This window comes from Manduca sexta, chromosome 10, assembly GCF_014839805.1.
Source record: "Manduca sexta isolate Smith_Timp_Sample1 chromosome 10, JHU_Msex_v1.0, whole genome shotgun sequence".
Taxonomy (NCBI): domain Eukaryota; kingdom Metazoa; phylum Arthropoda; class Insecta; order Lepidoptera; family Sphingidae; genus Manduca; species Manduca sexta.
In genome coordinates, this window is record NC_051124.1 from 10,494,176 (window position 1) to 10,518,980 (window position 24,805).

General features: G+C 32.9%; 2 protein-coding genes and 1 long non-coding RNA gene across 5 annotated transcripts; all 3 read right to left on the reverse strand.

Moving 5' to 3' along the window:
* Window positions 1-7,539: 7,539 nt before the first annotated feature.
* LOC119188909 lies at window positions 7,540-11,684 on the reverse strand. Its single transcript, XR_005112158.1, has 2 exons — window positions 11,368-11,684; window positions 7,540-8,309 (listed from the first exon to the last, which is right to left on the reverse strand). It is a non-coding gene; the product is annotated as an uncharacterized LOC119188909 (long non-coding RNA).
* A 2,169-nt stretch (window positions 11,685-13,853) lies between these two features.
* Window positions 13,854-19,655, reverse strand: LOC115451733 (beta-1,4-N-acetylgalactosaminyltransferase bre-4). Its single transcript, XM_030180108.2, has 10 exons — window positions 19,198-19,655; window positions 18,588-18,770; window positions 18,201-18,419; window positions 18,065-18,130; window positions 17,553-17,682; window positions 17,254-17,351; window positions 15,949-16,132; window positions 15,565-15,693; window positions 15,089-15,184; window positions 13,854-14,118 (listed from the first exon to the last, which is right to left on the reverse strand). Exons 1-10 carry the CDS (start codon window positions 19,256-19,258, stop codon window positions 13,935-13,937), a joined length of 1,350 nt encoding a protein of 449 aa, XP_030035968.2. The 5' UTR covers window positions 19,259-19,655; the 3' UTR covers window positions 13,854-13,934.
* A 98-nt stretch (window positions 19,656-19,753) lies between these two features.
* LOC115451732 (beta-1,4-N-acetylgalactosaminyltransferase bre-4) lies at window positions 19,754-24,737 on the reverse strand. Of its 3 annotated transcripts, none has more exons than XM_037437108.1 (10): window positions 24,516-24,737; window positions 24,154-24,300; window positions 23,615-23,812; window positions 23,479-23,544; window positions 23,119-23,248; window positions 22,273-22,370; window positions 21,541-21,598; window positions 20,926-21,054; window positions 20,306-20,401; window positions 19,754-19,945 (listed from the first exon to the last, which is right to left on the reverse strand). In XM_037437108.1, the coding sequence occupies exons 1-10, from the start codon at window positions 24,574-24,576 to the stop codon at window positions 19,777-19,779; spliced, it is 1,152 nt and encodes a 383-aa protein (XP_037293005.1). In that variant the 5' UTR covers window positions 24,577-24,737; the 3' UTR covers window positions 19,754-19,776. The 3 variants fall into 3 exon arrangements, with proteins under 3 accessions (XP_037293005.1, XP_030035966.1, XP_030035967.1); XM_030180106.2 differs by having other exon boundaries at window positions 21,415-21,598; XM_030180107.2 differs by lacking the exon at window positions 20,306-20,401 and having other exon boundaries at window positions 21,415-21,598.
* Window positions 24,738-24,805: the final 68 nt, after the last annotated feature.

The following is a 24,805-nucleotide window of genomic DNA, read 5'->3' on the forward strand; positions in this document are numbered from 1 at the left end:
AAGAAAAAGAAACGCAACAACGCTGAAACTTCGGCTAAAGCAAAAGCTAAAAGATTGATGTACTAATGTTATAACATGCGTCAGTAGTTATGGTTGTTGCTTTTTTACTCATTAAACACTTGAGCAACAGTTACTCGAAGGAAAAAAATGGAACCTTAAGCTAAAAACAATTAGCCCATTGAAATGTTACATGAGCTTTGTATTTTTTAGAGGACCCAATATTATTTTTAGAACATGTGTGGGGGGTCAATAGAAGCTTAATCTCAAGTTTGTGAGGTCGCCCTCCTTGTCCCCTGGCGCCATCATGGAAAAAGGGGTGAAAACACTTTTTTCGCGATATCTCGGAAACTATGCGTCTTACATAAATTTTGTAAAGTCATAATTTGTAGCAAATTGTTTTGCCTACAAATATGTTTATATAACTTTTTGCCATAAATTAAAAATTAAAGAAGTTATAAGCAAAAATGTGAGAAAATGTTTATAAAAGTTTTCTTTTTTGCTCTATAACTTTTTTTTTACATTTTACAATAAAATTACCTCAAAGTAACTTGTAAATGATCTTTTGAGGAAAATTGTTCCCTATAATTTTTTTTTATTTCATTCATTTAAAACGCTGTTATAGCGCTCCAAAAGTTTACCGGGTTCGTCAATGCTCATGAGAATCCGGTCGAAACAAAATGTTTAACTTATTTTTTGTTTTTTTTTTTTATTGTAAATATATTATTACAATTTTTTTGTTAAATTCGTACAACTTTACTTATTTATTCCTAACTCTTTTCTTTGCCATAGAACTTACCAAATTTAACTTATCGAATGTTATGCAGGTAGAAAAGGTATGAGTTACCATTTGAGGATAAAGGAGAAAAAAAAACATATTTGCAGGCAAAATAATTTGCTACAAATTATGGCTTTACAAAATTTTTGTAAGACGTTAAATGTTACGACGAGTTAGCTAAATGATTGAAATTAGCTGCAGAGGACAGGATGCAAGAGGCCGCTAGAGAAGAAACTGATAAAGATGTTGCCTGTAGCGATGTAAAAGACGGTATTCCCATACTTACAGTCAAAGCTGACTGCTGTTGGTAAAAAAAAAGTACAGAACCAACTATTTTGCTTCGTCGTGTGTCGCAAATATTATGCAAAACTATGGATACAAAACTGGTAAATTGTTGTACATGGATGTACAATCGGTCGATTGATGATCGATGTCACTGAGAAGCAATACCTATTAAAAAAAAACTATCCAAAAAAATATAACCAACTTCCAAAAAAAGAAATCTTTTATTTCTCACTTTTTAGTTATACATCTAAAAATGACATCTCATTACATACACCTTCTGACTCAAAATATAAATTCCAATATGTAATTTCTAATGACTTAATTTAAACTTTCAATACGCTAAATATTAAAAACTGCAGATCTATGAAGTAATTATGTGGTCCATTATAAACATCGTAGCACAGTAATTTTCCTGATTTATTGTCTGATTACGGAGTTCTGGTGCCTATCTTTCGGCTTCATGATGAGCTCCACTTTACTAAAGGGTACTTTCTAAATGCAAATGCTTAAATTTTTAAGCATTTACATTTAAAAAGTGAAAATAACAATTTGTAAAATTGCCGTTAAAATTTGTTAAAAATGTTTATTTTCTTTTATAATTACAAAATGATACATATAAACTATTTCATGATGAATTCTTATATATTTAATAATAGAATTCTTCATTTATCATAAATTCATAAATCATAAGTTACATTCCAATTAGATAATTAAAGCGAAAAGATCAAAATTGGTTGGTCTGACTATAAAGATAGCCGACGCGCTAACTCTACGCACACAGCTACGCAACGGCTCTGTGTGAGTGAATTTTGCGAAGAATTACCTATAGTTGACTTCACGCGCGGCACGTAAACGCTCTTCAATATCTAAAACATTGTATTCAAATATTATTTACATAGGTGCATTTATCCGTATGTCTATTAAACAATGAATTACTTCATAGCAAAATGTTTCCAACAATAATTGCCTTTATAATTAAAATATAAGTAATATAAGTAAAGGTTTAGGATATATAAAATGCATTTTTTCTTGTTTATTCCTTAAATATTTATGAAAAAAAAAATGTGTTGTATCTACTAACTTCTACTAATTGAAGCTGCCGCGGTGGCTGTTGTATTACATTCGCGATATGAATTACGCTCTAAGGTCTCTGTTCCAATCCTGGATCGGGGAAACTGATGGTTTTTTCCTGCTTCCTGCCAACCCATATTCTGGAATTTATCCCTGATAACCAATACGCTCACCCACTTTTGCATAAAACGGAATACACACAGCAAAAAGTGAATGAATTAGTTACGCCTCTGCCTACCCCTTCGGGGCTAAAATGCGTGAATGTGTGCACGTGTATATTTATTAAGGAAGTAAACAGCATACAATAGAATTAAATCCAGTAACCTGACCCGCTTGCACTTGGTCATACGTAAATGTTTCAGATTACAGATGCACTCGGCCTCGCCTCGCGTCGTGTCAGATTCGTTATCCTTATTCACATCTCCATTAGGCTCAAGGTCGACACGTCAGGCAAAATCCACACCAATAGATTTTACTTATTAAAATTCCGTAGACTGTTTAACTTTGTTACGAGCACACAATATGCGGTTATGTTAGGGACAGTTACGTGTTAAACAAGCAGAAAATGTATGTACGTTTTTAAATTGCGTATTAATTTTCTTATAATATAAGTCACTTAAGGGCGGCGATAGCCTAGTTCGTTGTGGAACGGACTGCCGAGACGAATGTCCGCAGATTCGAAACCCAAGGGCACACACCTCTGACTTTTGTAAATATTATGTGTGTATTCTTTGTGAATTATCGCTTACTTTAACGATGAAGGAAAACATCGTTAGGAAACCTGCATACCTGAGATGTTTTCTATAGGGATTTCGAGGGTGTGTGAATTCTACCAATCCGCACTAGGCCAGCGTGGTGGACTAAAGCCTAATTCCTCTCAGTACTAGAGGAGGCCCGTGCCCAACAGTGGGACAGAATATAATACAGGTCTAATATTATTATTTTTATAAAAATCTGTGTTAACCTACGGCCATCAATAAACAATACTATTGTACATTGTTCGTAGTTCCATAACAAATCTTCTTGAATGGAAACACGCTGCTTCCGCAATTGCCGTGTCCCAGACACCGATCACGAAGTCATTTGCGAGATTAAAGATCGTCCTCAAGCAATTTTCATCTCGTAATATCGGTATCTAAAAATGGACTATATAAATTACGGTTTAATTGCTTTTCCTTTCAGCGATAGTTCTTTTTAGAAGTAATATAAATCTCTTGTTGGTCTTTGGGATCTAGACAGTAGACACGATAATTTAAACTGCTAAATAAGCTAATATTCGCTTTAAATTAGGCACTGCCTTCGAAAATTATTTAAAGTGAATATAAATATAAAAGCATGAATTAGAAAGATTACATTGTTTATCTATATCTATACTTATAATAAATCTGTAGAGAGGTCAATTCTGTACATGAAATATATTTCCAAAATAACTATCAGGGGGTGATTAGGGATCGATACTGATGCCAAAAATGCAATTAGTAAAATTTTTGTCTGTCTGTCTGTCTGTCTGTCTGTCTGTCTGTCTGTCTGTATAACCGTTATAGAAACAAAAACTACTCGACGGATTTTAACGAAACTTGGTACAATTATTTGTCATACTCCTGTGCTGGTTATAGTATACTTTTCATCACGCTACAATTAATAGGAGCAGAGCAGTGAAGGGAAATGTTGGGAAAACGGGAGAAGTTACTCCATTTTTTAAGCTTCCGTCGCGTGTGCAACCTTAATGGTTAAAGCTACATAGAAATCATGTATGACGGAAATGTTCTCCTTAAAATTATGTAAAAAATATCCCACGACAGCATATGTCTATCTTTTATGGTTGACTCACAATGACACGTGTAACTCCCGATAGCTTAGCAGTTCGAAGCTTCCTCATTATATTTGTTTACTAATCTTAGGAACTATCGGTCCAAACTGAAAAATTCTGTTTGCGTTGGATAGCCCTTTATTTGTGGATTGCTATAGGCTATATATCATCACGCTATACCCAATAGGAGCGGAGCAGCAATGGCTAATCTCTGGAACTATCGGTCCAAACTGAAAAATTCTTTTTGCGTTGGATAGCCCTTTGTTCGTGGAGTGCTCTAAGTTATATATCATCACGCTATGACCAATAGGAGCGGAGCAGTAATGGCTAATCTTAGGACCTACCAGTTTGAACTGAAAAATTCGTTTTGTGTTGGATAGCCCTTTATTTGTGGGGTGCTATAGGCTGTATATCATCACGCTATGACCAATAGGAGCGGAGCAGTAATGAAACATGTTACAAATACGGGGACAATTTATTAGTTTTGAGAGCTTCCGTTGCGTGCGCTGCGTAAACGGTTAAAGTTATGCAACAATGATGTATGTCGGGATTATTCCTCTTAAAAAGTTCTAAAAAATATATTATAAAACAAAGTCCCCCGCTGCATCCGTTTGCCTGAACGTCTTAAACTCAAAAACTACCCAACGTATTAAGATAAAATTTGGTATTGAGACAGTTTGAAACCCTGGGAAGAACATAGGCTCCCGGGAAACTACTACTTTTATAATGGAAAACTTTAGCCTGAAAAACTTTATAACGCGGGCGGAGCCGCGAGCAAAAGCTAGTGTTTTAATAAAATCTTATCTATATCTATACTTATAATAAATCTGTAGAGAGGTCAATTCTGTACATGAAATATATTTCCAAAATAACTATCAGGGGGTGATTAGGGATCGATACTGATGCCAAAAATGCAATTAAAATTTTTTTTGTCTGTCTGTCTGTCTGTCTGTCTGTATAACCGTTATAGAAACAAAAACTACTCGACGGATTTTAACGAAACTTGGTACAATTATTTGTCATACTCCTGTGCTGGTTATAGAATACTTTTCATCACGCTACAATTAATAGGAGCAGAGCAGTGAAGGGAAATGTTGGGAAAACGGGAGAAGTTACTCCATTTTTTAAGCTTCCGTCGCGTGTGCAAGCTTAATGGTTAAAACGACACAGAAATCATGTATGACGGAAATTTAAAATTATGTAAAAAATATCCCACCACAGCATATGGTTTCACGTATCTTTTATGGTTGACTCACAATAACACGTGTAACTCCCGATAGCTTAGCAGTTCGAAGCTTTCTCATTATATTTGTCTACTCTTACGTTTATAACACTCTCAGTCATCCCTAATTATAAAAGTTAGCATTATAAAATATTCCATAAAAAAGAATCATAGAAATCGGTATAGAAACACCAAAGTTATACATGAAATACGCTAATAATATGCCATCATGCGTGAATACTGAATCATTCTATAAGGATTATTTTTGTATATATATAAGGTCGCGAACGCACAGGCAGGCGGCTTGCTTAGCACCTAGAGGCTAGCGAATCACCTAGCGAGTAGCTTCGTAAAACGAACATTCTCGAACGTTCGCGACCGGCTCCATTTTTGAAGTCCGAAATCCACGCGGGCGAAGCTGCGAGCGGAAGCTAGTTGTTAATATAGTATACAAAGTTCAATAATTTTTGTATTGTGTTTTTGGAAGAATCCAAAATACAGAGTTATTTATATTTACTTTACTTTCAAATGTAGATTTGTGAAGATATTTGCATGATTGTTAGAAATGAAATGAAAATTGGCACACGAATAGTCATGTCCTGAATTAATATTTTGATTATTTACTTTTTATCCTTGAAAATATAGGTATAATAAGATTTTTATTCCGAAAAAATACTAAAACAGGCTAACCGCGATCGTTATGATCAGCCAGATGTCCACTGCTAAACATAGAGCTCCACTAAAGATTTCCAGACGAACCTGTCGAAAGCGACCGTCATCCGTCGTGTTCATGCTAGAATTCACCTAGTAATAGAAACTAGTTCTCCAGTGGTCCAAATTCGACTGATACATTTGATATATATGTATTTGCAAAGAGATCTAAAATATTTATAACTTTAATGTCTTTGTATATTTGTAACACGCATTAGATACACATAAATTTATTTTTCTGCACTCGCCTATTTGAACTTCAATCATGCCAAGTTTTTAAAAAAAAAACCCTAAGTCAATTAGCCTTTCAACCATCGATTATTATAATACTTAACAAAGTATCTACGCATACTTTACCGCTGCCGTATAGTGCTTAACAAATTTAATTATATTAAAATCATTGAGTTGTACCGACGTCCCAACACGGACACAAATCATTACGCAATGCAATTTGTCGAATGGCAGAATTGAATCTCATTCGCTGTACATTCTTCTGCACGTGATTTTTATTTATTGCATTACAATGTCAAGGCTTGTTGTACGACGCAATTTACAAGAATATTCACGATTGTACGACGCAATTTACAAGAAAATTCACGATACTTTTTTAATAAGTGAAAACTGTCCATGACGCAAGATTGTACAGCCAGACAATTGTATTAGAATTCACTATATATTAAGTTCTCAGAGGTAGAGGCCCGCCGATTATTAGATTTACTATGTACTAGGACCTAAACCCTACCAAAAGTAGAGACCCGTGCTCAGCAGCGAGCAGTATATAATATAGGGTTCGTATACTACATACATTCCTTACACATTGTCTTGATACAATAAGCAAGACCTACGATAATGCGCGATCTAATAGGTTATCGGCTCTTTATGGACCGACGGACTGAATTTCTTTTTTCTTATCCAATTACCATAGAACTTATTTAGTAAAACAATCTACAATGGAGATCATCTAATATACTAGCTGAAAAATATATTTTTGAACGCGCTAATCTCAGGAAATACTAAACCAACTTTGATTTTTTTCTCTTATAGCAACGACTACTTATTATACCGGGATGATATTTATCCCAGAAAAACTTGTTAACACGTTCGGAGTTATAGGCAGAAGCTAGTGTTTAAATAAACGACTACCATAACAATATTTTTAATTAAACTTACAAATGTAGTCTATAGGTATAGAATTAAGTAACGTTTTTAAAATGCTAATATAACAATGCTTACCTCATTAGCGAACGTTTATACACAACGTAACGATCCCCGCAAGGCTAACACCTAATACTAACAAAAACAAACTGATCACGCAAATACATTCCAACTGGGTTGCGAACTTCCGAATCGCACTGCTAAAAATAGCTGTTTTACGCTAAAATTAAATAGTAGAAGGCTCTAAAACTGGAATATGTCGTAAAAATATCAATTTTATCTAAACCTTGAAAGAGCCAACTTGATCCGCGTATTCATCTCTCACAGAAAACCAACATGCTATTGAGTTTCGTAGATTTTTACAAAACCTTTCTTCTATACCTTATCCTTTGCTAACGGCTTCTACCACATCAACATTAAGGTTTCTTCATCTAATTCCTACATATGGGCTACTTTAAAAACACGGGCGGAGTAAAATGATAATAGTATTTCAAATAAAACGAAAGGAAATCAGAGCAAACATTTTTACATTCATGATCAGGCATTACAAATGTTACCAGAAACGATTCTCACAAATAAAAATTATCCCTTATTTCTGAAAAGCTGACGATAACAAAAATCGCAAATCCGATTTCTATAAAAGTGCTCACAATAGCAAATTTTATCCCCATTCCGAATACAGAATACTTTGTATTGACGGGCTGATCGTTCAAAAATAATCTGTCGTCATTAAAAAAGAAACTTTATAAAAAAGCACAAAAAGAATAAAATACAAAAAAGGTTAACGACACAAATAAATCGTTTTATGATACAACTGCCAACAAGAAACATCTAAATATTTATAGTATTTTTATTCGTATTTTTACTATTTAATTAAATGTAGTACTGTGACGTCATAAGCCTGGAGGCGCGAAATCAAAACGCCTCCTTCATTGGATCTTGAAAGATTCAATTCGCTTCAATTGCTTGTTAATTTTCAACTTGGCTGACTTCACATTGTTTACCGTCTTCTAAATTCAAATCAAGGAAGGGAATGACTTTTTTTATTGTATTGTCTTTTACATTCTAATGAATATATTAGTAAGTGAAGACGCTGCCGAAAATTAAATTATTCCTGCTATTTAACCTCTCAAACGCATATAAATACATGCTGTAAGTAAGTACACATGCTACAAAAAATATTATTATAGATAGGAGCTTATATCTATAACTGGCCATAAGGATCTTGGATATGGATATAGGTTCGTTCTTCAGGAGGGAATGGATCTCGGGATCGTGAACTGCAAAAATAAAAAACGGTTATTTACTAGGTAAGCGATAAGTTTGAACGTGTCGACTCGGAATTTACTGGCAAAAAAGGAAGAAAATTATACAATGTTCTCTGAAAACTATTTGTACTTGGATATCTATCCCTTATTAAGAAAAACTGTTTGCTCTGAAATACCGGTAAAATGTATTCTTATACCGCTTCTAATAACTGCGGTTAACCAGAATACATTAAAACCAGGAAGCAATTTACAGAACTCCAGATTCGCAGTGCAATGTAAGTGTTGAAAAGTATCACTAAAATTCCATTGCAAACAAATTACGTAACCGCTTGTTAACTAACCGCCAGTTAGGTGCTTTAACAAAGACAAACTCGTAGAGATTGAGCCCCGGTTCCCGATTGCAAACCAGGACTCTCACTTTTCGCCATGTGTGTTCTGTCCCATGACGTCATAGGAAGCAAATGTATCGCCAAATCGGGCATCAGACTCCGGGCTGATACTAAACGGAATAGTCCAATATAAATTTGCCCAAACTTAGCTTACTGTGTCTAAAAAAAATGTGTGTAATAAACTCTAGGCAATTTTTTGCATGTTAGAAAAATTGTGACAAATAACCTACCAATATGGTAGTTTTCCCATATTTGGTTGCGAACATTTTTTAATGACAGAAAATTATACAAAAAAAAATCTTCTGTGTAACTTGTAGCAAAATTGATTTAAAATTTAAAGCAGCTATTCATATTTGAAATATTATTGTGAGCAAGATTAGGGTTATTGTGCTATCTCTTTCTCACGTAAGCAGCTTTATAGCTGGTGACACTCGGTGACGTCATAATTCGCAATTACTGTTATTCGACTGCTAACCACCCCTTCAACCAAATTTTCAAGCTTTACAACTTATTTATTATTGCATGGATTTCAAAAAATATTCTTCCATTAGATTGTAAACAATATATATTTTTGATAGATGTATTTAAAAAAGTAGTTAACTACATTACAGTAGATCTGATTAGAATCTGATAGAGAATAATTTATGAGATAAATGTAAGCACATAAAGCCGTTGGTTCTGCACCTGATCTCTCTTCAGTCATGTTGGATGGCCATCTCACCGGACTATGAAAGTGAATGAAAAAAGAGTACACCTATGAATTGTGCACAGGCTTGTGCACTATAATATTTCCTGCATACCATGCTGATCCTTGTTGGCTACCATGGCCGAAATTTGTCTAGGAAGGATTAATTTATTCAACTTATTAGGCTATTACATAAATATAATTTTGAATGAATTATTTTTTTATTATATTATAATCCATAGAACTATAAAATCAAAATATTTCGTATAAATTTAAATAACATTTATATCATCTCATAAAAATTTTCTGTGAAAACAAAGTTAACATAATGCATAGGAATGTTAATAGAAAATGAGATGTTTACAGGAAATTAGGAAACAGAATATTGGTCTCAATACAAATTCAATCAACCAACACTTTTAGAGTTAAACATTCTTATTTGATTTGGGTGATCTTAAGAAACCTATATTTTTATCTAATTTACTAATATTAATTGATAGACATAGGTTTCATTTGAATTTGCAAATTTATTCATACAATTAATTAATATTTCAACAAAATCAGCCATAACAACAAACATTTTAAGTCAGCGACTTACACATATTTACTAAATAAAATATACATTTTACAAATAAGGCGTAAGAAACAAAATGACTAAACAATAATAATGCCAATGATATTGAAAAGTGAATAAGAAATATATTGGACACATTTGACAATGTATTCTATAAGAATACACAATAAATTATGTCCTCAAAACAGTAGAGATTACAAAGGCCAGTTCAATAAAGACAAGCATGGTTTTTTTTCTTTTTTAAATCTTTATTTAAGGAGCTTGGTCGTTATTTTGCGACTATGTCGCTCCGTATGTCCACTTTTACCCGTGCCTATTAAATTTTGATGAAATTGAAATATTTTTTTAATAAATCCTTAGCCTCTTCGGATACAGACAAGTGTGTTATTGAAGATACAAATTTGTTTTTTTTTATAATAGATGGCAAACAATTAGAGGATAATACTGCATGGTGAGGGATTTTCTGAGTAGCTACACTTACATACAAATACAATCTTCAACACTTGAGTACTCAACTTATTTGAGAGCTATCATAAGTGCTGTGTATTAATTTAAAGAATATCTGTCTACTTAATATTATCATCTTAATAGAATAGTCTGACAAACTACTACTTGATCCTTAACTTATATTTTGTAGAGATTTAAAAATTTTGAAATAATTGATTTTGAATAAAATGTAGTGGCTCTTAAAGTATTAAATTAATAGTAAACTTCAATACTCCAGTATAAGTAATTTAGCTAATGTTGCAACAAATTTTGAAATATCTCTATTGTATTGTTCTTTAAATGAGTGTAAAAAATAAATTTATTTAGATAATGATTTTGGATTTAAATGCTAATTCACTTTACTTCTTTGTTTATATTAAACAAAATAATAAAATAATCAAATTAAATAATGTAAAAGAAATTTGACTATGAGAGGGTTTCACGTTATTTAGTTCAATTCCAATGTTTTATTAAAACTTCATCTAAGAATTAACTTAAATAATTCATAGAATTTATTTCATTTTTTTATAACACAATACATCATGTTGTGTAATATTTAAGATATATTTCTTTTCAAAGTAACTTGTAAACTATGATTTAAAATTTCCCAATAATGCATGTTCTTGAAATCTTATGACCGCATTTTATATAATACGTAAGACTTATGCATGTTTGAACATAATATAAACATGAGTCAAAGTGATTGTATACCTTCCTTATTGCACGTATTCTTAGAACATTATATTATTTTTACCGCTTCATTCATAAGGGAAAACACTCCGAAGCACCTACGTTAAATATTAATAAACATAAAACAGCCTATCATTAGAGACAACGTTCCAAATTTAGAAATCTTACTGCACGGAATAAAATCCGCGCGAGTCGTGGTTATAAACTCTAAAACAGATTTAAGTTATGAATGAAGAACACACTCACCTTTTATATCATCGACCAGTTGTATTTGTAACAAGTTTTAACAAACACGAGATGGAATTTGCACTAAAAAACAAGTTTATGTAGAAAAACACACTGGCTGTCCCGTTTTGACGTTTCGTATTCGATATCATTCAAAGAATGATGTTTTAACAAAACCCGCACGTAACACAGTCGTAATAAGATAGTTTAGTGAAAGTGCGGTAATCAAATATTATTGTAATTGCGGAATATCTACGAGATAAAAGCACGAACTGCTGTAAACCGCAATACCTACACAACTGACATTTTACCGAAAATTATCGTTGAATATTGCCAGCACAGAGTGCTGATTTCCATACATCCCATGACAGACTAAATATATATTTTTTTATACATGAACTCTTTAACTCTATTTTATTTGTATTCAACATACAATATTGATTCCGTGATATATTTTAAATGTTTACTTATTTAAAAGATTTAACATTTTAATGTAATTTTCACTGTAGTTTTACTCATATTTGGAGATTGTAATATTATAAATTAAAATAAAATCCATATTACATTATAATGAAATCTAGACACGTTCGAATAAGTTCACAATTTACCTGTACTTTGTGGAGAACATAAAAAGTTGCAACACTGAAGACCCGTTCCGTTATTCACTAAGATAAATTTGATTAGACCTTTAAATAAAGCATTTTAATCAATTTAAGCTACTTTAAATATACACTATATTATTATTTTCAATAAAATCAAACTTTACCATTTGTTTAATGTAAAATTTTCATCTATAGTTAATTACTTGACAACGGCATCTGTTGGTCATTTGGAAAACAAGAACAAAAACAATGTGCTTTAGGTGCAGGACACAGGGATGTAAAATCATTTTCTAAGGATTAAAAACAACGATCAGAGCGTGCTAGTTGAACCTTTCATGCAGGCTACTTACTTAATACCTCTAAGTATGTGCTACCCATAGAAAAAATATTTTAAGAAGCTAAGTATCTATTGAAATGTTTAATACTTACCTACAAATTTCACCATATTATAAACATCATATTTCTACATTATACCTTTACTTTATTAGGAATTATTAGGTATGCCTGTCGTTTAGTGATTAATCCCAAATTAATCTCCATATTAATAAAATGATCCATCAACAGATACATCATTTATGTAATAATATTATGTTTTAGACATTTTTTTATTAATCAGCTTGATAAACCTTTAATATGGATCTACTTACGGATTTCCAATTTGTTGTTTCTTCCATTTGTGGAGATTTTACTTACTATTTACAATAAATATGATAAATAAATAAAATAAAAATAAATAAAATATTCTGATATTCGCGGCTGAGATACGCTGAAGAGTCAAAACCTTTTTTGGGATGAAATTCATTAAGGGTTTGTTTCTCTAGCCTCTACTTCTGAGTAAACGTCCGTCGTCATATTATAAACGGACCAAATACAAACGTCTCAATCCAATCTATGCTCCCAAATAAATGGTATTAAAATGAGCAGGCATTATACACATTAGCTGTTATATAGTATTTTTTTTTTTAGTAAAATGCGTTACTTTTGTTTTTGATTCAAGGCAAAAACTTAATGAAGCATCGATAGCGCAGTTGGGTGTGGAACGATCTGCAGAGAAGTATGTCCGTAGGTTCAAATCCCAAGGGCACACACCACTGACTTTTCTAAAGATTATGTGTGAATTCTTTGAGAATTATCGCTTGCTTTAACGATGACGAAAAACATCGTAAGGAAACTATAGGAATTCTCTATACGAATTTTGAGAGTGAGTGAAGTCTATAAACTCGCACTAGGCCAGCGTGGTGGACTACTAGATCTAATCTCTCTCAGTAGTACAGGAGGCCCGTGCCCAGCAGTGGGACAGTATATAATACAAGGCTGATATTATAAAAACTTAATACATTTTGTCAAAGGAAACCAAACAATAGAATTGGAAATATTTCATATTCCGCATCGCAGTGTTCAATATCTTAAAGAAAATTTCCACTAAACAAGCTGAGTGCAAGCAATTCCAATGATATACAGCCGAAAGGCTCAACAAGGCACCTCCACACAACCGACTCCATTGTTCTTTTTGCTATAATGGCGGGAAAGCACGCGTAAAATGAAAATTCCGACAAAATGTCCGCGAAACTTTATGTCAAAATATACTATTTTATTCCGCGTTTGTTTTTGATGTTGCCGTGTAATAAATGTTTAAAAATAAAATATATATTTTTTTTTATATTGTATCGGTTACATCAAGGGTAAATCCAATTGTCTATTTTCTGTTTGAATTGTTCGAAATTATAGTTAAGTGGGCTGGGTACAATTGAGTACTTACCTTTAAAAAATTACTAATATAAGAATATTTACTTACGTATCTAAATACCTTCATATTTATATTGTCACACTATCCATTTACAAGTTACAGATATCTAATATGACGGTCATGTATTATTTATTTAAAGGTGATAAAAGAAAGATTGATTGCTTAAGAAATCACTTATATATATTATTTACTATTAAATGGAGTATTGGCATATAATATCCGTATCAAAAGATCAATGGTTACGTTAATTTAAATGAATGAAACATTTTTCTGTATACTTTAGTAATGTTTTCCTTCAAAGGATTCACATCAGCCAGAATATGAGTGTAGAGATGGTGATACCTGGTCCAAATCACTTTATACACTAGGTTCGATAGACCGTCCTTTTTGTATCTCGACGCAGCAAATTTTAATAGGTGATATCTACAAAAAAAATACTAGATTAGTACTGAAGTAAATTAGATGATGAATAAAGTAAATTAGGGGACATCTACTCCTCGATTAAGCAGCTGGTTCAGGCCGTAAACAAAAGACTATTGCGTAGTCTTAACCACTTACAATTAATTACATCAAAACCATTCCCGTCTGCCGCACCAGCTCTCGCCCCATCGTGATAGGAGCTCCAAAACACGAGCTAAAAATACCTCAATAAAACTCAGCCCCATAAAATATAGAATTCAATTAACCTGAACGCAGCTATCGGCCGATTTAAATAAACGATCCCGACTATCGATGTGATACCAAAAAAAAACTAATCATAATGCCATTGTAAAAACTAAAAAAAAAACTTATTAGTCCATTTTAGCTCCGAAAAAATCGATTACAATCAGTAGTATATCACTGACTAAGTACTGGATTAGATATTATGTACGTATGTTACGTACCTACCTAATAAATACCTGCCAATAGACACTCGGCGATATTAAACATAAATTGCAGCTACCCACAGATCTATGGGCGGCGAGTTATCTCTGATTAGATATCGCAGGGCTGCGATTGGCACATGTACTGCCGACAGCCGCGCGTTACTATCGAACGTTTAGCATATCTCGCTCGGCAAACATGTTTGTTCTGATAATGATCTACATAAATAAAGCTTCTGTTTCTAGATGATAGGTTTCTGAACTTCATAATCGATTATAAAAAAAAACACGAGCTATCTTTTTACAGTTTAATAAGTTTATGATTTTACTATATTATTCGTTGAAATGCTTTTACGCTGGCTGAATTGCAAGCTCATGCTTCTGGGCTCTAAAATATTATACAAGCTACTAGCCTACACTCGGTCAGTCTTTTATTTAAATAAAACTCATGTAGCTCTACCAAAACCCAAAAATGTAACTATTAATACATCTAATAAAGATATATAAAAAAGAGCTTAGTGTGTAATTACCTATAATGATTCCTGGGTTGCCCCGCATGCGGTAAAGATTTGTATTGAGCGACTGTCTTGTTATATCTTACCATGGGCAGCCTTGCAGAAAGAATTCTGTTGATCAAATACAAAAACTAGATTAGACGTCTTTTATACGTGGAGTTCCTAATTTTTTTGCTATTGTTTTCCTTAGCTCTTTCACACACTGCCAGTAACGAGTAAATCTAGTTCTTAATGGATCGATGTCGTGGTAGCTTTCTATCCATTTCGCCATCGTGATTTTGTTAACTTTTCTAAACAATATAGCAAACATGTATGGAGTGTACACATAATCTTTGGCTCCATGAATATACTTTACAAAATATACTGTATACACTAGCACCTACTTTCAAGCATCCTTTAGTCAGGGAAGACTCCCCACACTCAACTTAAGTTTACATCAAGCTGATGTAAAGCAAAATTTATACTTAGTCACCAGATTCTATGAAACACACCTCCAGTACATATCGTTGTCCTCGCCGCCCCATCCCCAATACAGATTCGAGAAGCCGTTTATTTGTCTATAATGCTGCACAGATAAAGCCGACACACCACCGAAGAAAGTGTGGTATTGAGCGTATGTTCTGGAAATATAAAAATATATACGTCAGGTCATTCTTAAAATACTTACATTCATATCGCAAGATATATTTCTGCTGAGGGATTCGAAATATGTATCTAAAGATTTAGAATACGAACTTACATAGCACGTTTAAAACAGTGAAAACCAGTTTCATAAAAGGGTTCAAAGTAAATCGAAGTAAATTGACCATATTTTTTCCCGCAAGTAATATATATTACTAAAGATTACTTGAAAATCTAACAATTTCAATACTTACAGATGGGCTTTCTCAACAACAGTGCCGACCATGTGCCGGGGATACGTTGGACATGTGTAGAAAATCGCATCGCTCTGCGGCAGTAAGTCCACGTCGTGTAGCACTACGCAGTGCCAGTCGTTGTACTTCATAACCTCCACAAAGGCGATGTTGAACAACTTCCCTCTATTGAATGACTCCCACCCTGATGATTATAAAAATCATGGTTTTTGCACTAATGGACACGTTAGTAGGAATTTTAATGCAGTTAGATTTGAGAAGTATTCTTATAAGCTCTTTGCTTTCCCGAAATCATTTGGGTCTTTAGGTATTATTCGACTTTTTCCGTAAAGCTAAGCCTGATCTCTATATATATGCGACTGGATGTCCAAAATCTCTATACTTAAAACTGTATAACATTCGCGTATTCAAGCATCTGTGTCGAGTGAATCAAGTCCATGAAGCTATCGATTTATACTGACTGCACTCCCCTGCCGCGCTGTGCCAACACTATTCAATGATAAATGACTTCATCCCCTGCTGCGAGTAGGTGGAGGAACAACTATAAGTTATTATAGCAAAGAATATATAAGTAAAGAATGTCTCATAGAATAAGGATAGCTCCTTCCAAATCCTCACATCTATGCAGTAGCGTAGCTTGCCGTAGAGGGGCCATATATCTATATTTGTTGGGAGCTCTTCAGGGCAGTGCGAACTTTTGGGACCTGCTTAGTTTAATGTAGGGATGGGCCAAGAGAGGCCCCAAAGCTCAGGGGCCCCGTATCACTAATACGACTCATACAGCGATAGCTACACCCCTGCATCTATGAAGCATCTATAATCTGATTAAAAACAGGCATTGACTATACTCCTATATGCCGGCCTAACCATATAGTATGATTTCTCATTATTGATCACCAATCCATTTAAAAGCGACAAACTGAATGCCAAATGCTCTGTAAATAGCAAACATAGAAACACGCATTCGAGATTACCGCATAGCCTGATGGTATCAGTTGTCGAACTAATATTGGTAATGGTTTTGCAGCACGCGCCTTTACATTCGCATACAAACTTTACAATGTGATACAGGTCATTATAATAAGTGATATCAGAGTTATATTGGTCTAAAATTTCGAATGTTGTAAATGAAATGATCCCATATTTCTCATCACAGATGTTTTGTACAATTTTCAAATGATTGTACTAGTATTAAATCGACAATGGTCACTAAAATGTACGCTGTTTATGAATATTTGCAGCGCCATTTTAAATCTATCGAATTATACATTACGATATAGTCTGTTAAAATTATAATACACATACCAGCCTGTTCAATAATAAATATTCTATATTCCAGCTCTTGTTTTATCAAAAATGGATGCATATAGTGTGTGAATATATATAAATTTCTTTCGCGATTTCTGAAACAGCATTATTTTTTTAAAAATGGATTGTAGAATCGGCATTTCTATCAAATCTTACGTTGTCAATTAATATAGCAAATGACGCCTTGGCATCGCTACAAAAATTAACTTAAATCTGAATTCTAAAATTTATTTCTTTATTAATTATTTGATAAATTATAGAAAGTATTCTCGACAACCTCGAAATTCATTTCTTACCGATAAGGTACTAAAATCGCAACCTTGTGTCTTGAATGACATTTTTTCGGATAGAAATACCCACCCATTTGCACTGCAGAGAACAATTTGTCTATTGATTTCTTTGAATTTTTTTTCTGCTCCTCCTTTCCTTCAAAATGATAAATTATTTTATTTTTATTTTACCAATATATACCTGATATTCATTACACTAATTCTGACTTGTTTATAACCGGTATTACCAACCTTGCCATCGCTGAAGTTAAAACCCAAAAAATAAAAAAAACAATGAATATAAAAAAATAAAAATGGAAAACTTAGATTGAGATCGTGATATATGGTAAATACGGTAAACATAAATTGACAGGTTATCAAATCCGAATTCTAAATATTTGTGAATAAAATGTTCAGTCCCTTTGACCCATCTTTAAGAAATGCGAACCTATCAAGACCCTATTTGATGCAGGCGGCAGCTGTCATAACTAACCGATATACGGGTATAATAAACAATAAAAGGATGATAATTTGCTCACCATTTCGTTTTACTATTCCTCGACAAACAGGCAAATCGTTGTTTGTTATAGTGAATAATTGTATTTCTAAAAAAAGAATATTATTTTCACCTTGAACTAAGAAAAGTAAATAATTTCCCAAATATAAATACTCAACCATTGTTTTTATGAGGTACGTCTAAATTAACAGCCGATGTATTTCTAGCTTTATTAGTCATCTGAAATACATCTTCAGACTTTATTGATATCGTAATAGGAATGAAATTGCTTTCATTTTTGCTTTCGTCGACGGATTGAGAGTATAGAACATTAGGAGTTAATACTTTGCCAACATTAATGTTGAAAGTAGTGCTCTTGACCATGTTGCCTTTCTGTCCTAAAATCAATCAATACATACAGACAGAAACGGTAATGTAAGGATAAAAAATATTATATTGTTTACACTTTCATACAAAAGGCACCCGCTATAACTTCAGAAGATCAATCAAGCTATTGTTCTACTAAAATCTTGTCCGAAATGTACAAGGTACGAAAATATACTTACGATTAATAATTATCATTGAGAATAGACGTTGTCCTACAATATCTTGATTATTTTTGTGATAGACAATTATGTAGAGGCATACTAGTATTGTAGTCATTAATAATATCAATCTTCTATATCTCCAACGCGAATCTGGGACCGAGTCTAAACACTCATTCAGTGATAGGGGTATTCCTTCGCATTCTGAAATTTTAAAGCCAGATTGTAGACTAAACGATAAGCCATTTATATAACCAACACATGTGTATAAGGAACCCAAACAAATAATAGATGTATTAAAAAGTTATCTTGTAGTAGCGAAGCGTCCATTCAACCCGATTCCTACCGGCTTCCCTTTAGTATCTTATTTAAAGTCTATCATTAGAACGATTTGCAGACCGCATTTATGCATATAAGTACCTATATGCTGTGTCGTGCCCTTTCGGAAAATTTCACCCTTTGGTGGCGAAGGGTAGTGGTGGTAGTATTATAGTAGTGGTACTATCTTGTTAATTGTTGCTACATAATTTTTATAAAGTATTTTGGATAGATATGAATTAAATAATATGCAGTGAGAGGAAAACAGAAGAATAAGAGTCGTGAAAAAACCAAACGTTTTTAAAGGACTCACTTGTAAAAACACCTCGTAGATATAACATCTTCAATAGTTTTCTTATAGATACTGGAAACATACTTAGGTACTATTCTAACCACATCGACTAAAATGTTGACTTCAAATTATGTCGGTAAACATAAACATTTTAACAAATCTTTGAATTATTATTAATTCATTTTCTAGCCGAACATGACATTAAACACCATAATCTTACGTAGTATTTGTCTCAGGTATTTGTATTCTCTTTGCACCATAAAGTAAATGTGATTTTCATACTATTGAAAAGAAAGTTTAAGAAAGTAGGTCGTAATAAAAGATTTCATGAACTCTATAGAAATTTGAAAAAAGTGAATTTAGGTAGCCAACATTTTATGCGAATAAACGTCCCACTATCAACTTTTTTCTTAATATTAAAACGATCTTATCTGTTAATCCAAGACTCGGTCGAACTATTTGTATGTCTTTTGTCCATATTAACTGATTTTTGCCTTTACTTCCAATAAAAAATTTAATATACCATCACCTTCACAAACTCTTTCAATAATAATTATATTTATTAAAATTACTGTAGTTTTTTGTAAAATATACATTTAATTATAAAAACATTTTTCTGTATAAATTCGTAATGTTTTCCCTCAAAGGGTTCACATCAGCCAGAATGTGCGTGTAAAGAGGGCGATGCTTGATCCAAATTACTTTATACACCAGGTTTGAAAGACCATCCCTCTGATACCGCGTCACAGCAAATTTCAATAATTGATATCTGTAATAAAAAAAAATCTACACATCAGTGAAAATTTATATCGGCTTCTTTTTTTGTTCGAATCTGCAATGTGTTTGAGTCTCAGATAGAGTTAAGATAAAAAATACGCGTATTCTTTCATCGTTGAATTAGATACGACTACGATACTGAAATAGGCCACACAACAGTGGGGAAGCTTCCATATAACCCGATTTCTACCGGCTTCACTTTTTAATTGAAGTTAAATGATATTATTATTATTAGAACGATATGTAAACCGCATTTATGCATATTAGTTGCTATATATTGTATCGGATTACTTTTCAAATAACTTCAGACTTCGACATTGCCACACAAGCATATTTAAATCTTGAAAACTACCTGAAATTATTCTTAGGCTGTTCCTCATGCGGTAATGATTTATAATGTGCGACACTTCTGTGATATCTAATCATTGGCATCCTTGCAAAGAGGATTCTGTAAATCCGATAGAAAAATACACTTTTTATTCTGCGAATGCAGATTTTAGTAGTGCATGATATTATTTTTCTATTGTATTCTAAATTGTCAATTAACACCTTGCTTAACGGAATACGAAGCCTTTTCCGATTAACGCAGACGTCTGCTTTGTGGCTTGGAATCCTACTATGGAATTTATGGATTAAAAATGCAAACGGGAATATTATAACTCTCCAAATTTGCTACTTCACCACACCACAAATCTAAATATATCTATATATAAATGGGTCTAAACCCCAGGAATGAAAAACAAAAATGAAGCAAATTTATTTATAGCGTTCGAATTTGAAAACCAACATTTCTCCCACACTATCATTAGTAAATCCCGTGAGTAAATCTTTATATAACATGTACTTCCAACTAAGGATAAAGAATGTCATCCATGACATGCCCAACTATTTTCTAAATGCTTACAGTGAGCGTACGCATTGAGTACACACGACTAATAAATAAAGCATAATTAAAAGCTCTATGAACAGCACCTCCAGTACATATCGTTGTCCTCGCCGCCCCATCCCCAATACAGATTCGAGAAGCCGTTTATTTGCTTATAATGCTGCACAGATAAAGCCGTTACTCCGCCAAATAAAACATGGTACTGATTATAAGTTCTAAAAAGTACGAACATGAATTAAAAACACAATAATTAATTTGTTTTGCTAAGTATTTATAGAGTATAACAGTCCGTATTGCAGCCCATCCTTGTTTTGCTTAGGTAATCCAGTGTATCATTGTTACCCATGTCTTCCCAATAAGATAATAAGAGATACAACTTAATTTAATTGGGGGTTAAAATGTCAACAATAATTTGGTTCACCACTCACAAAAGTATTTTGGGGAATATGAGCTAACTTCCAAACAGGCAAGCAATCAGTTGCCAAAATGAGTAGGTAAGTCTAAATAAGTCGATACAAACAATATTTCTCGCAAGGAAATTAGATACTTATGTGCACAACACATGATAAACTAACAAATCAGCTTTTTCAACAACAAGGCCGAGCATGTGTCGTGGAAATATTGGACATGTGTACAGAATGTTGTCGCTCAGAGGCAAGAAATCCACGTCGTGCAACACCACGCAGCGAAAGTCGTTGTACCTCAACATCTCCGTGAAGCCGATGTTCAACAGCCTCCCTCTGTTGAATCTCTCATTACCTCAAAATGAAATTGTTAAAATGTTGATGATATCTTATGTTTACGCGAATGGTAGACATTGATATAAAACTATTGACGGATATTATCGCGGTTATTTATATTATTATATCGGACCGTCAACAGCTACATTTTTTTTAAACAATTGTATAATTGTAAAATGTTAGTAGATATTGTAACTTTTACTTGCGGATGAACACCTCACACCGCCCTGTGACCATGAAGGCTGCCAAGCCTTCGATACTTCGGTAGAAAATAATAATATAAATAACCGGGAGAATATCCATAAACAGTTTTATTAATTCTTTTTTTTAACAGTTTGGTGCCACCGATGAGTTGTTATATTTTTTAATTACCTATAAATATGAAACGAAAAAGTCGTAACACTACATTGTTACTTATATCATCTTGAACTGCATAAAACTATAAAAATCCTTACCCAACAATTACTATTTATGCAAATCACAAAACATTTTTATACATAACATCACACATTTATCCCCGAAGGGGTATGCAGAGGCGCAACTAGGGTACACACTTTTCGCCAAGTAAAACATTTTTATAATTCTTATGAATGATACATAAAAGTAGACCGTTGTCTAAAATGTAAGTGGAGAGTACGAATAGAGACTCATTTTCATTATTTTTAAACACACTGGCTTCTTCGTTATACATACCATCCTGTTCGATAACAAATATTCTATATTCCAGCTTTTGTTTTATCAAAAATGGATGCATATGGTACATAAATATTTCTAGATTTCTTTTCCGGTTTCTGAAACATTAAACATTAAGTTACGACACCGTAATAAAAGAAATTTGCTCTATAAAATTCTCGAAAAATAAGTAAAAATAACGGATTTTTACAATATTAAACAGTATATATGCACCACTATTTTTAACAAAAAAGCGGCGATAGCCTAGTTGGTTGTGGAACGGACTGCCGAGACGAATGTCCGCAGGTTCAAATCCCAAGGGCACACACCTCTGACTTTTCTAAAAAAATTATGTGTATATTCTTTTTCAATTATCGCTTGCTTTAACGAGAAATTCTCTATAGGAATTTTCGAGGGTGTGTGAAGTCTACAAATCCGCACTAGGCCAGCGTGATAGACTAAGGCCTAATCCCTCTCAGTAATAGAGAAGGCCCGTGCCCAACAGTGGGACAAATACTGATATTATTATTTATTATTATTACCAATACTACATCATAAAATTATCCCAATAAAAGGAAAATTTAGGTCAAAAGTTAAATTGATTCGTAATTCTGAGTTTCTAACGTGAATTAGATAATTCACGCATCTTGATAGTTGACAGCGACTATGTCTTATTGTAATTTATTAAATATTTGTCTCTTTTCCACCTTTATATAGTATTCATTAATCATTAATGAACGCCAACCTGAAGTGTTAACTCTTTTACATACCCTAATTATTATTTTCGTTACTAAAAACTATTGGATACAGCAATAGTTTACGACTTAATATACCATTCTCAAAGCTCTACATTAGTTATATCCTTACCGATAAGGCACCAAAATAGCAACCTTATGTCTTGAACGACAATCTTTCGGGTAGTAATAGCCTCCCATCTGTATCTCAGACAACATATCCTTCGTTCGTCTCTTTTTGACATTCCTCTGTTTCTCTTTCCCTGTTAATATTTCAACAGAAACAATCATTATAAAGCCTTTATTTTTTATTGTTGTTTATCTTTAGCCTACGTTTAGTAGTGAACTTCCTAAGGCTGATGATGATGGTGATAATGCTGATCTATATACCTACTACGATGGCTATCTATATCAAATCAAATCGATCTTATATGGAGAGAATAGAAATAATAGAATAGAAGAAATATGACTAAACCAACAATTTTTCTTTTACCATTTTGTTTTATGATTGATTCACAAATTGGTAATCCATTGTCTCTCACATTGTGCAGCATTGGTCCTGAAATTTAAAACCTTTTTCACTAGCTCCATAATGAAAACATTTTTTTTTCTAAACATAGTTAACGAACCTTTCCTTTTATTTTTATATGATTCATTCTCTACTTCGATTTTCGTGTTTTTGACAATAGTCATTGTTACCGTCGCAATAGGAGTTATATTTCCTTCTTTTATTAAATTATCATCTACATATTTTAGAATATCGTCCACTTCTGTGTTTTCCTCATCAAACTTTGGAGAATCCTTTTTGACCACGTGACCTTTATTGCCTGCAAAATCACTTTTATAATAATACTAGGTTTACGACAGCAGTCGCGTGTAAACCCTTCCCGCTATCAAAGCCCCTAAAACTCTAAAACGATTCATAGCTTCATGTACGACGCAAGCGCCATCTATCTAAAAATCACATTAATGAATCTATTATTTCTCATGGGAACAAATTACCAGGATAAAAAGTAGTCTATATGTTAATCTAGGACATAGTCTACCCGTGTGCCAAATTTCATTTAAATCCTTTTAGTAGTTTCTAATTTTACTTCTAACAAACTTTCAAACATTATCACAAACTATCGCATTTATAATATTAGTATTTAAAGATAAGTATACTCACGATTATCAATATTTGAATAATTTGCTGGTACCCGTCGCCTTATAAAGACGACTTGCGTATTGTGATAAAACGCAATGTACAAACATATTAGTACTGCAGTGATTAAGAAAAGCCATCTTTGAAAGTTCGTCCTATGAGATTCCTGTACTGCATTCATGTAATAGAAATAATTAGCCAATGTGACACAGAAATGAATATATAATATTGATTTCTTTTATTTTGCCGATTTAATCCCGCTTTTTGTATTATAGTTATTTCCCTTTTCTTTTTATATTATAATTTAAATTCGGCAGAAAACTAAAATATAAAATCCGCAAAATAGTTTTATTTTAATAGATAATGTTGAATATAAACTAGGGTACCTGGTGAAACACGACGAACTAATAACACCTTCGATAATTTTCTAACGGGCACAAAATACATGGTGTTAATACTATATTGTAAGCAATAAATAAACTACAAAAGCGACAAAAACATAGTATCAAAACATGTTGTAAAAAGTAAAGTTTATTATAAAAGAAGAACAATAATTATCATGATCTTGACATTAGTAACAAATAATTACAAATCAAAGACAAAATGTATTGATTAGGAAGTTAAAAAGGTTTTTCCAAAAAGGCTTCTTGGTAGTTGTAATGTATATCTTTTCAAA

Excerpts from the sequence above, each read along its gene's own strand:
- LOC115451733 (XM_030180108.2), bottom strand. The coding sequence starts at position 19,258 with ATGTTTCCAGTATCTATAAGAAAACTATTGAAGATGTTATATCTACGA. Across the intron at positions 18,771-19,197 it reads TCTACGAGGTGTTTTTACAA|AATGCGAAGGAATACCCCTA; the intron begins GTGAGTCCTTTA and ends TTAAAATTTCAG. Across the intron at positions 15,694-15,948 it reads GTTGTTGAGAAAGCCCATCT|AACATACGCTCAATACCACA; the intron begins GTAAGTATTGAA and ends TTATATTTCCAG.
- LOC115451732 (XM_030180106.2), bottom strand. The coding sequence starts at position 24,576 with ATGTATTTTGTGCCCGTTAGAAAATTATCGAAGGTGTTATTAGTTCGT. Across the intron at positions 21,055-21,414 it reads GTTGTTGAAAAAGCTGATTT|AACTTATAATCAGTACCATG; the intron begins GTTAGTTTATCA and ends CGTACTTTTTAG. Across the intron at positions 19,946-20,305 it reads CAGCCTAAGAATAATTTCAG|ATATCAATTATTGAAATTTG; the intron begins GTAGTTTTCAAG and ends TTTTTATTACAG.